Below are 11,792 nucleotides of genomic sequence, written 5' to 3'. Positions count from 1 at the left end.
GGAGTAATATTGTATTAAGGGCAATACAGAAGACTTGCTTTGGATATATTAAGTGAGGTTCCTTTGGAATATTAAAATTTAGAATAGACTGAGTTAGATACACAATACGTGTACTACATCTTAATCTATCCAATGATATGAGTATATTCCAAGTAGGCTTTGGTACCATATTTATAACATATAATTAAGTTCTGATATTACACTTACAAATGCATGTTTTCTTATAAATTTCTTTTGTTTTCAAGATGGGTGCAGTTGATTTGAAAGAGTACAATTGCATATAAAATATTTCATTATCCGAATTGTGCTGAATATTGTTGAAAGTTGTGGTGCTAAGTTGATTTCTTGCCTTTTGCAGGTGTGTAGTTACATTTCCTGTGGTCATGATATTTTTATCTCCATCCATAATTTATCTTCATAACTCACTGCACAGGTACATTTGCCTTTATACTCTCTATAGATTTGCATATGCTCCTCGGGGACTTGGTTGTCTGCTCAGAGCTCTATTAATGCAGTTTCCCTGGAGATGGGACCTGAGTACATCAGTCGGGTGAGCAAGATGATGTCACATTCCCAACTGCTCATCCTGCTAGTACTCTGGACCTCAGGTGAGAGGTTTAGAAGAGTAGTATCTTTATAAAGCTGGAGAATTTTTTTTAACATGCAGAGTGAGCAAACCATTTCATCTAAAACAGATTTGAATATATATGCTAAATAAGAAAACCCACATTTAGATACATATTTTATACATGTGTGATTGAATGTATGATCTATGTTCTTTTCTGGTTGCAGGTGTCAGTGGGGACCTCGTGATGACCCAGTCTCCAGGCTCTGTGGCTGCATCTGCAGGAGAGACCGTCACCCTCAAGTGCAAGGCCAGTCAGAGTGTTTACAACTACTTAAACTGGTACCAGCAGAAACCAGGACAGGCTCTTAAACTGCTCATCTATGGTGCATCCAATCGGCCATCTGGGGTCCCTGATCGATTCAGTGGCAGTGGGTCTGGGACAGATTTCACTCTCACCATCAGCAGATTCCAGCCTGAAGATCTGGGAGATTATTACTGTCAGCAGTATAACAGCTCTCCTCCCACAGTGCTTCAGCCTCGAACACAAACCTCCTCCCCAGGGCTGTAGGGCAGTGAGTCTTGCAGCACCAGCTGCTTCCTCCTCAAATAGACTTGAATATGTTTACTTCCTCCATCTGTCTGAGAAACCATGTCCTATAGGGGACTGTACCATAGAAATCTTTTTTTCCCTTGGCCAGATCAAATGTCAGGGTGAATTGACCCTCTAGGCTAGGGTCTTTTAAACTTTATGCCCTGATGGATTGATTCTCTATTCCTTTTATCTCCTTAATGTTTAAATTTTCATCATTTTCTTTTTTCTCCCCCATCATCCTCCTACAACTGGTCCTTTCCAAGATTAAATCCTTGATCCTTCATATTCAAAACTTCCCCTGTGGAAGGTCATTTTCCTCCCTTACTCTTTCCTTCCCTGGTCCCATTGTCATCTAAGCCTTTCTTTCCAGTGTCACAAAAGATGATTACATTTGTTACTCTACCTTTTTTTAAAAAATTTAGATAACTATTTTCATTTCTTATCACCATCAAATAGTAATTGTGGGTGCCTTAATATACTATACTCATTGAAGACTGCTTAGGTTATAAGGGATGATGCTCAGCCAATGAAATATGTTGATTTCAGTTTGGATATAAAATTTTCCAGTGAGCTTCATATTCCTGCAATTGTCACACCATTTCTATAGTTCTCTTATAAAATCGTTGAACCATAAAACTTGCCAAAAATTAAATGTGTTCTGTATTGTTATGAGGTCTTTGTTTACTTCATCTTATTCCGATATATTTGAAAGGACACATATATAATTTTATTCTTTACAATATTACCTAACGTTGTATGTTCCATCTGTTTAAAAAAGAAAAAAAAATAAATTCAAACAGAATATATGTATGTTTGATGGTGTGAAGCAGTGTGGACCTCAGAAAAGGAGGATCTTAAGGTGAATCCATTCTGTGGATGTAACCTATTGTAGGTGGAACACTTTGAGGAGGTTACTTCAGTTTATGCCTGGATCACTGTGAGTCTCAGTCCCTTTACTTGAGTCTTTAATAAGAGAATGAGATTTAAACAAAGAAGGAGAAAGCCATGGCAGCAAGAATCTGAAGCAGTGAAACCTGGAAGTTACAGAAGTAACAAGCAGATGCCACCATGTGTCTTGCCATGTGACAGAGAATTCGAGCATCACTGGCAGCTGGTCTTTGGGAAGAAAGCATTGCCTGATGATGCCTTGGTGTAGACACTTTTCTCAGCCTCAAAATTGTAAGCTTGTAAGTTAATAAATACCTCTTGTGGAAGCCAACCCATTTCAGTCTGGCTAACTAGAACAGTCTTTATCCAAATATTTATAGAATAACTGAAAGTCTGCCTCTTTTTATAAAGCCCTTTTCCTTTTTTGCATCTCTTTCAGCTATTTTCATTTTTTCCTGGCAACTCTCTAATTCTTCAGCTTTACCCTTCTAGAAATGTGTGAGAGTTTTCCCCCTGAACTCTTCCACCAATCATCAACTTTCTTTCTTACAATCCTTTGGCACTGAAGGAATTCGTGGTTCTTAAAACTGCTGTAACCTGAGCACTTTAGATACCCTTTATTTACTTATTCATTTATTTATTTTATTTATTTCTCTCCTTTCACTGCTCACTCCCCCCCCCGCCCCGCTCTGTTGTCTGCTCCCTGCATCCATTTGCTGTGTATTCTTCTGTGTCTGCTTGTATTATCAGCAGCACCAGGGATCTGTCTCTTTTTGTTGCATCATCTTGCTGTGTCAGCTCTCCGTGTGTGTGGTGCTACTCCTGGGCAGGCTGTTCTTTTTTTGCACAGGGCGGCTCTCCTTATGGGGCACACTCCTTGTGTTTGGGCTCCCCTACATGGGGGATAACCTGGAGTGGCATGACATTCCTTGTGTGCATCAGCACTGCGCATGGGCCAGCTTACCCCATGGGCCAGGAGACCCTGGGTTTGAACCCTGCACCTCCTAAGTGGTAGGCAGACAATCTACCAGTTGATTCAAATCTGCTTCCCTGGATAAACTGTAATTAACACATTATTTTTCAGTGTGCTGAAAAATTCAGAGCATAGTGGAAATGTTCTGAATATTCTAGTATTATTTCTGAAATTTCTTCGTAAATATTTTGGTGGATGAAATTTAGTTTCACCAAATTTCTCATTAAACCAGAGGAGAATACACCAAACTCTGTGACACACATAACTGCTCTTTACTCTTAGTAATGAGAGGTATTTTCGGCATTGAATCCATGTCATTCCTTTACACAATAAACATTTATTAAATAATTCCTCTGTCCTTTGCAAAGGTCTCTCATATCATTGTAGTTAATGAGAAAAAAACACATATGAAAAATTTACACTATGACATTTTTTAGTGCTAGGTTAAAAAATAAATTAGGTCTGGGGAGGAGACTGTGGTTTAGAATGAATAGCAATTTAAAAGATGAAAATATATCAGTTAGCTAATGTCATGTAAGATAGCATGCCCAAAACCAGTATCATAAAGAGTTAGCTGGTGAGTTTTTGGTGAGCTGTGCAGTCTGTTCATATGGAGGCCTGACTGACTCATCAGGGCCTTCTCTTGGTCTATAGTTATCTGGCAGGTCCCCTGAGGTCTGTGTGTTCTAGGCTCAATCATCTTTGATCTCCTTCACATGCTCCTTAGCTGGCCATCAGCCTGACTTTGGGTTGACTGCACCACATGTCTTTTACCACCTGGCAGACTAATTTTAGATTCTTCTGATGGCTACTTTCATGCTCCAAAAGATTAAATGAAAGCCCATTTCAGAGTGTTTTATTCCCTGATGGATCAACTACCTCTTCCCTGTGCCTCCTTTATTTAAACTTTCCTATTTTGACTCCTTACCCTTCTTCCCTTCCTCTGGTCCCTGCTATTGTCCTCAAAATATGATATAAAGATATAATCCTGGCCATCACAGGTTCAGAATCTCCTCTGGAGGTCTTGTCTGTCACTCTCCCTCCTTATCTACTGGATCCTCTGTCAGGGCAGGCCATTCTGCTCAGTGTCCCCTGATTATATTTTATAGAACTACCTCAATACCTTTGCTGTGTCCTCCATTTTATTTTGAAAATAAGAGAAAAATTTTAAAAGATTGAATATTATCAGGCTCTGTCATTCTTTTCCTGTTAAAGGCCATTCCACAATTTTCTAATCCTACTTATAAATATGTGCAAATTTTGTACATCTTTAACAGTTTCTGCCCATGTGCCCTCAAGAAAATTACTTAACATCTCAGTGTCAAGGTTTTCTCAGATATAAAGTGTATATTCTACTTGTCCCTGTTTTGTGAGGATGTCTTGAGGCAAAATTAATCAACACACTCAACACACAATAACAGGCTATGAGCCAAACCTGATACATATAAAACCCTCATTTCCAATGATTGATAGACTTTTCATATTTCTTTTAAAAATCCCTCAATTATTCATCAATTATTAATGATTAAATTAGGGGTTTTTTTTGTGGCTGCTTTAACAAATTGAAAAAAAAAACTTGATAACTCACAATAGCAGGATTCAAATCACTCACACTTTTGGAAGCCAGAGAATTGAAATCAGTATCTCAAGGCTGCAGTCAAGGATTCTGTAAGGCCACACTTCTGGAAGCTCTTAAGGAGCATACATTCCATAACTCTACCAGCCCGTGCAGGCTGCCAGAATTTTTGTTTTGAGACTTCATTACTCCAGCTTTCAAGTCCAGCATCTTCAAATTACTCTATGGTCTTTTCTCTCTTGCACTTTTATGTTTGTCTGCCAAATTATCCTGTATCCCTTTTATAGGAATACCTGTGATTATATTTTTGCCTAACCTGAAATCCCAGGATAATCTCTCCATCTCAGATTAAACAAAGTATGATGAATGTTTCATATGAGGCAGCAGGCATGAGCACCAGGATTTAAGACAAGGTATTTTCAGGCTGGTATTCAGTGTATAGTGTGTTTCCTTCAACCCCAATGATGTCCATTTATCCTATATGCAAAATACTTGTCCTTATCCCCACATGTCCAAATATCTAAACAAATTATAGCTTCAACTCAATTTCCAAACCTCATCTAAATATCATCTCCTGAACAGTCACAAGTCACTATCTAAATCATCTAAATTAGGTAAATTAGGTATGTATTACATTCTCAGTAGGTTCCAATCTGGGGTCAATTAATTTCTATCTGTAGACCAGTACCAAGAAAAGAATTTCACTGATTACAAAACACCCTGGTGGGGCACGCATAGTATAAATATTGCAGACATCCTGATTCCAAAAGGGAGAGGATGAAAGGAAGAAAGGAAACACTGCTCCCAAGCAATTTTGAAATCCTGAAGTTCTGTTAGGTTCATTACCTGGGGTCATCTCTATGGCCTGTGGATTGTCCTTGGTGACACGTTTCTGCCCCCTGGACCTCTGGCTTTGGCTTCTGTACCCAGGTCTCTGGCCTCTGAGACCATGTTTGTTATAACTCTCCCTGCAGAGCTGACCTCTGTCTTATCAGGTGTAGATTGAGTTACATATGTATTCTTAATCATCGTCAGTATTCCTGTCTGTGTGGGCATATTGTAGGTAGGACTTTGAATATGTTATTTGAGTTATGGTGTAACTGACATGATTGGAAGGGCGCCTTAATCCAGACCATTGGATTCTGTTATAACCATGAGAAATTCATTCAAAGATATAGAAGCTATAGGGAGGATCCGTAAGATGGAAGTCAACAGAAACCAAAAGAGAAAGAAGAAGACATTGCTATGAATTCAAGTTGGGAATAGTGGCCAAGGAAACTCAAGGATCTCTGGTAGCTAGCACAGGAATGTTATAGAGTTTAGGGAGAAAGAATTGCTTTGCTGCTTTCTCAGTAGTGGATTTTTTCCTAACCTCAAAAAAGTGAGCCTATTAGTTCCCGGTGTTCAAATATGGCAGATAACACTCAAATAGGCAGGAATAAACTTAAGCAATGATGTAAAGCAATAGTATTCAGAAAACTGCAATTCAATGTTAAAAGAAATTAAAAAAGGCCTAAATAACTGGAAAAATATTCCATGCTCATGCTCATGCATTGGAAGACTAAATATCATTAAGATGTCAATTCCACTCTAATTTCTATAGAGATTCAATGCAACACTCTAAAATTTCCACCAGCATTTAAAAAAAATCAAATTTATTTGGAAGGGGAAGGGGTCCTGAATAGCCTGAAACTTTTAAAAAGAAAAAGCAATCTCTCATGTCCAGATTTTAAAGCATGGTATCTAGCTATAGTGGTAAAACAGCTTGGTACTGGCATAAAAACAGACACATAGACAAATGGATCCAAACTGATGCTTCAGAAACAGGCCTTCACATGTATGGTCAAGTGATTTTTGACTAGCCTGTCAAACCTACACATCTTGGTCAGAACAGTCTATTCAAGACATGGTGTTGAAAGTATGATATCTATAGCCAAAAGAAGAAATGAGGGCCCATATCTCACACCTTATCCAAAAATTAACTCAAAATTGATTTTTAAAAAACCTAAAAATAAAATCAAGAACCATTAACTTTCTAGAAGAAAATGTAAGAAAAATAGCTTCAAGAGCTGGTGTTAGATGGTGGTTTCTCAAAAGAGATAAGAGGAGGCCAGGGACCGACTACTGATGTCTAATATATGTAGAAGTTTTAATTAGCTTTATGATATGAGTACAGAAATGTATAGAGTGAATGATAATACATAGTGATTAATAGATTATAAAAGGGGTTGTGGCTGAAAATGGATGTCTAGGGATGTAAGAGCCAATCGACAGAATGCTAAAAACTATTCTAGGAACTGAATAGCACAGTAAACCAAGAGATGGATGAGAATTGTGGTTGATGGTACAAATGCAAGAGTGTCCTTTGTTAGCTAGGGCAAATGTACATCACTATTGCAGGGTGGTGGGAATGTTGGGAAGCATGGGAAAAATACAGCTGGAGTGAAATACGGATTGTGGTTAGCGCTAATAATATAATATTCTTGCATCTATGCCAAAGATGTACTTTGTTGATAATGGGCCAATATGCAAAATGTGGGCCAAATGTACACTATGGACGTGGTAATAATCAGAGGACATTATGTTACCTGCAACGAATATCCCACCACTGTGTAGTGTGTTGCTAGAGGGATGTTGTTTGGGAATTCTGCACATGTGCAAGATTGCATTATAAGATTACAACTTCTGTCATAAAAAAAATTTTAAAATAATAATGCAGTGGTTTTGGGGAAAATACACCAACTATAAGATAATGACTATAATTAGTAATAAGATTTTCATAATATTGTTTCTTAAAGTGTCACAAGCATCTCATAAGAATGCAAGGTGTTCGTGGTGGGCCGATGTATGGGCCTCCTTTATGATGTAATGCATGTTTGCTTTCTTAGTGCACAACTTTTACTATACACTTATTGTTTTTGTGTTTTCATATATAAATGATACAAATATAATAATAATTATAGGGTGGGTTGGGAAAATACTTTGTTTAGTAGTAATATATGGACAATGCTCTTTAATAACTACTTAAAAATGTTTAACAACAATGCAAGTTTCTGGTTGTAGGGTGAGGTACAAGAGTCCTGTATGATGTTATATATCTTTGTTTTGTAAGTTCACAATTATTACTATACATGTATTGTTTTTTTTGTTTACGTATGAGTGATATATTTCAATAAAGTAAAAAATGTGCATAACCTGAAAACAATTTAATAGACTGAAATGACTGTTGACTTAATGTTGTCTGTTCATTCAACAGGAACTTTTAAGTGGCATTTCTTTGCTTGAATCAAAAAGACTTTGCTACAAAGCAGTATAAAATCCAGAATTTGGAATATTTGAGTTCCTGAAAGAGCTGCATGGAAGCTTCCCTGAAGTCTACAAGATAAAACAAACTAGGATCAATTCAATCTAAAATTCGATTAAAAAGATGGGTTGAAATCTATTTGGGTAGCTACACAAGTTTTTCTTAAAGTCAATGAAAAATGTCCATTAAGCAACTATTGTTTGTATGATGGATGATGTATGTATGGCAGGTTAAATAGTGTAACAATAGTGAATTATATATCTTTTTATTTTATATTAGAAAAATTAAGTGAAATATTATTGAGAATTTAATACCTGATATGAAAGAGTATCAGGCATTAAATTTGTACATGTCTTCTCTCCATTTCACATATCATTAGACAAGAGGGTCCCCCATGGATCTTTCCAGGATATTCCCATCTCTGTTCCTCATTTCTGCTCCTTGTTTGAAGTGATCCATATACACATGCCTAATGTCTTTCCATTGCAAAGGTTGTCAAGTCTTCCTTGACCTTATGTTCAGTTCATTCTTTCTTTACAGTTGATAAGTTAATTTTAGCATCTTTTGCTTCTAGACAGATGGAGTATTACCCAAATCATAATTATTAGTTCCTTTTTACTTAACAGTTATTTTTCCCTTTATGATTTTCCCTTTATTCTGTAGTTTACATACATAGCAAGATGAACCTGGTGTGAACACTTTGCTTGGAAATCTCGTAGGCTAAGTGTAGAAATTTATTGATTTTGAGTTCTGCTTTTCACACAAAAAACCCTCAGACAAACTTCAGCAATGTTCTGCTTCTATATACAAGGATTATCATCTTTCCCTTTTAAGGTAACAGCTCATCATTTCCTCTGAGCCCACAACAGAAGCAAATATCTATATTTCCAACAATGTTCTGCTTGAGGAAATCTAGGCTTTATCACAGGTATCAAAATTCTTCCAGTCTTTACCCATAAGCTGTTTTCAATGTCACTTCCACATATTTGGTATTTGTTATAGAACCACCCATGCTTGGTACTAAAATCTGTCAGGATTCCACCACAGAAATAGAACATAAGACCTATATTAAGAGCCTTATTGCAATGAATAATTTGATTGTTGTGGCTGACTTTGTTCAGTACTCAAGCTTCCTAATGACTGTCTTTACTGTCTTAATATCACTTTATTTTGTGTTAGTGGTCAAATGTCCCTCCTATAAGAATATATGTGATGCCATTGAGGGTCCAGGGTTTTGATCCAGGCAATTCTCCCACCTAAAGTTTTAATTTAATCACATCTGCAGAGATTTTACATATGAGGTAACTCATATAGGTTCCCAGGATTAGGATTGTTTTATAGGGTCTCCTTCAGATGACTACAAACACAAGGAAATATATCTTCAGACCTCTTGAGGCCTCTAGGATCTTCTCCTTGATCAATGCAGTGTGACCGTTGCTATGACATTGGCTCTCTTGGTCTCTGGGACTATCCCTCATAAGGTATTGTTACTTTTTTAATCTTCTCAGTTCAATCATCTTGTAAGTTGTTGATAATCATCCTGGGGGAGGGAATGGTTGGAGGCATGGTTGGGCCTTTAGGGATGAGATTACAGAAAAGGTTGGGTATGAAGAGGACCTTTGGTAAAGGAGTTACCTTTCCAACTTCCTTTCTTAATTCTCCATTTTTGCAGGGGTCCATGGATTCCTTCCCTAAGGTGTCTATAATTAGTTCACTATTGCATTGGGTAAAAAAATAACAGTATTTGGATTATGTAGTCGTTCATTGCATCTACAGCTGAGTGCAACTACAATCAGTGAAACATTTCCCTCAGCATTGTAGGGAGTCTTTTTATGCAATTCGATGGTGGCCTCAAGAAAGAAAAACTACAAGCAAAAACATAGGTAAATGTTTTTGTCTCAAATTTAAATTCTGTCACTAAATGTCTAGACCATGCCCTTCACTTGCTGCCCTTCTGTCTCCCAATTAATAAATGAGAACTTTCATTTCTAAGCTTCTTTCTCACTCTAAGAGTCTCTGATTCTTTGTCCTGAATATAGAAATCATGAGTAGTAACTATTGAGGGGCCAGCACTCTATTTTAGAATTAGGGTTCTTGATCAGGCTGCCTGAGTTTGAATCTTGATTTCTGGATTTAAAAATTGTGTGATGTTCTATGTGGTATTTACTCTCTCTAAGTCCTAGTTTCCTTACTATATAATGGAGGTAATCCAACCTGCCCCATGGACTATTGGAGGATCCATTGATATGATGTTTGTCAGTGTCTGGGACATTTTATCCCTTACTATTATCATAAAGTATTATAAAAACCTGTTGCAAGTTGGCATTTGTTGAACCATCAGCTGTATCACAGGTCTCCTCTGTTTTCATTTTGTTTCTTATCTTGATTATCAACATTTTATTACTGTGACATAGGCCATGGAATGTTTCTCATTTGCTTCCACAGTGAACCCATGGTAAAATGAAAGCTTGTATATTTTTTTGAGAAAGACGCATAGAGAGGGAAGAAGTTTATTCACCATCTCGTCTGATCCTTTTATTAGTTAGTATTTGCTTTAAGTCATGGTTCTACTGCTCAGGAGTTTTGTAATCCTAAGCACATGGCATCACCTTTTTAGCCTTAGTTTCCTCATTTGGGAAGCAGGGCACGTAGCAGTACTAGCTAATGTCAGTTCCCTGCTCTCCTCTGCCTCCCTGGGTCCTTTGTCCTCTCCTTTCCTTCAACCCTGTCCAGACGTTACCCAGAGAACCTTGCTAGCTTGAGGGATACAGAAGATGAGGGACAGAGTTGGGAGACTGAACCTTCTCTTAAAGAGATAAATTGCCACATGAGATGCCACATGGCAGGGGTGGAAAGGACTAGCTGAAACCTGAGCAGAGATGGGTCAGTAAATGGAGGGGAGGAAGGCTGAGAGGAGCTGGGGAAAGAGAGAGGGGGAAGGAGAAAGGGAAGCCATTGCTTACCTGAGAATGGGGAATGGAGAAGAAGAAGGAAGGGGACAGAGGAGAGGGAGGGTGGAGGGTGTGGCGGGAAAGGAAATCAGGCTTCAGAGGGGATGTCTGCTGGGGTGTCTGTGGGGGGTTTTTCACTTCATTTAGGTCTTTCCCTAATGGTTACCTTCTTATCGACACCTTTCCTGAAATACCTGAACCTATAAACCTGCTCCAGCACCTCTGCCTTCCTCCCAACCTTAATTTTCTTTTAGCACATATCTTTATCTAAGATAGTACATTGTGTACTTATTAATATTGTCTATTATTTTTCTCCCCCACTAGACTAGAAGCTCCGTGAGGACAGGAAGCTCTACCTGTTTGGTATTCTCAGCATCTAACACAGCGTCTGACACTTTTCAGGCATTCAATAAATGCTTGTTAAATGAGGGAGTTAACTGGGGTTCAAATCCACAGACTATTGGTCATAAGTTTTCTGGTTCCCCACACTGTTTCCCATCTGATGCTGTTGTCATAAGGGACTGGTTCAGTTTCTTGTGTGTATCTTGATGGTGGAATTAAATTGTAAGAGCATCAATGACAAGGAGCATGAAACTAGTTTCATATTATTTTACATTCCTCACTATTGCTAGCATTGTGAGGGGCAGGTAGAAGTTGCTAACCTCCCTTTAGCTCCCTACATCATATGTCACGTCCAGCAAATATGTGAGCTTGTGTAGATATGTGAAAAGTTAGGTCTACCACACTCTAATACTTTGCAAAATATTTCATACCTTTTAAATTATTTTTTTAATTTTAAAAGAAGATTTAGATTACAAAAATGGTACATAAAAAATATAGAAGATTCCCATATGCCCCAGTCCCTTCCCCTCCCACACTTTCTCACATTTACATCTTTCCTTAGTGTGATAGTTGTTCCAATTAAAGAACACATATTGAA

At 37.8% G+C, this 11,792-nt stretch overlaps 1 gene segment (V, D, J or C); it reads left to right on the top strand.

Moving 5' to 3' along the window:
- The first annotated feature begins 526 nt into the window (after positions 1 to 526).
- On the top strand, positions 527 to 1,136 carry LOC101414898 (immunoglobulin kappa variable 3-20-like). The segment is given in 2 exon segments: positions 527 to 608; positions 793 to 1,136. Coding segments are annotated over 2 exon segments (426 nt in total).
- The last annotated feature ends 10,656 nt before the right edge of the window (positions 1,137 to 11,792 follow it).

This window comes from Dasypus novemcinctus, chromosome 17 (assembly GCF_030445035.2).
Source record: "Dasypus novemcinctus isolate mDasNov1 chromosome 17, mDasNov1.1.hap2, whole genome shotgun sequence".
Classification (NCBI taxonomy): Eukaryota; Metazoa; Chordata; class Mammalia; order Cingulata; family Dasypodidae; genus Dasypus; species Dasypus novemcinctus.
Note: the sequence above shows the minus strand (reverse complement) of the source record. Positions and strands in the feature narration are given on the sequence as shown.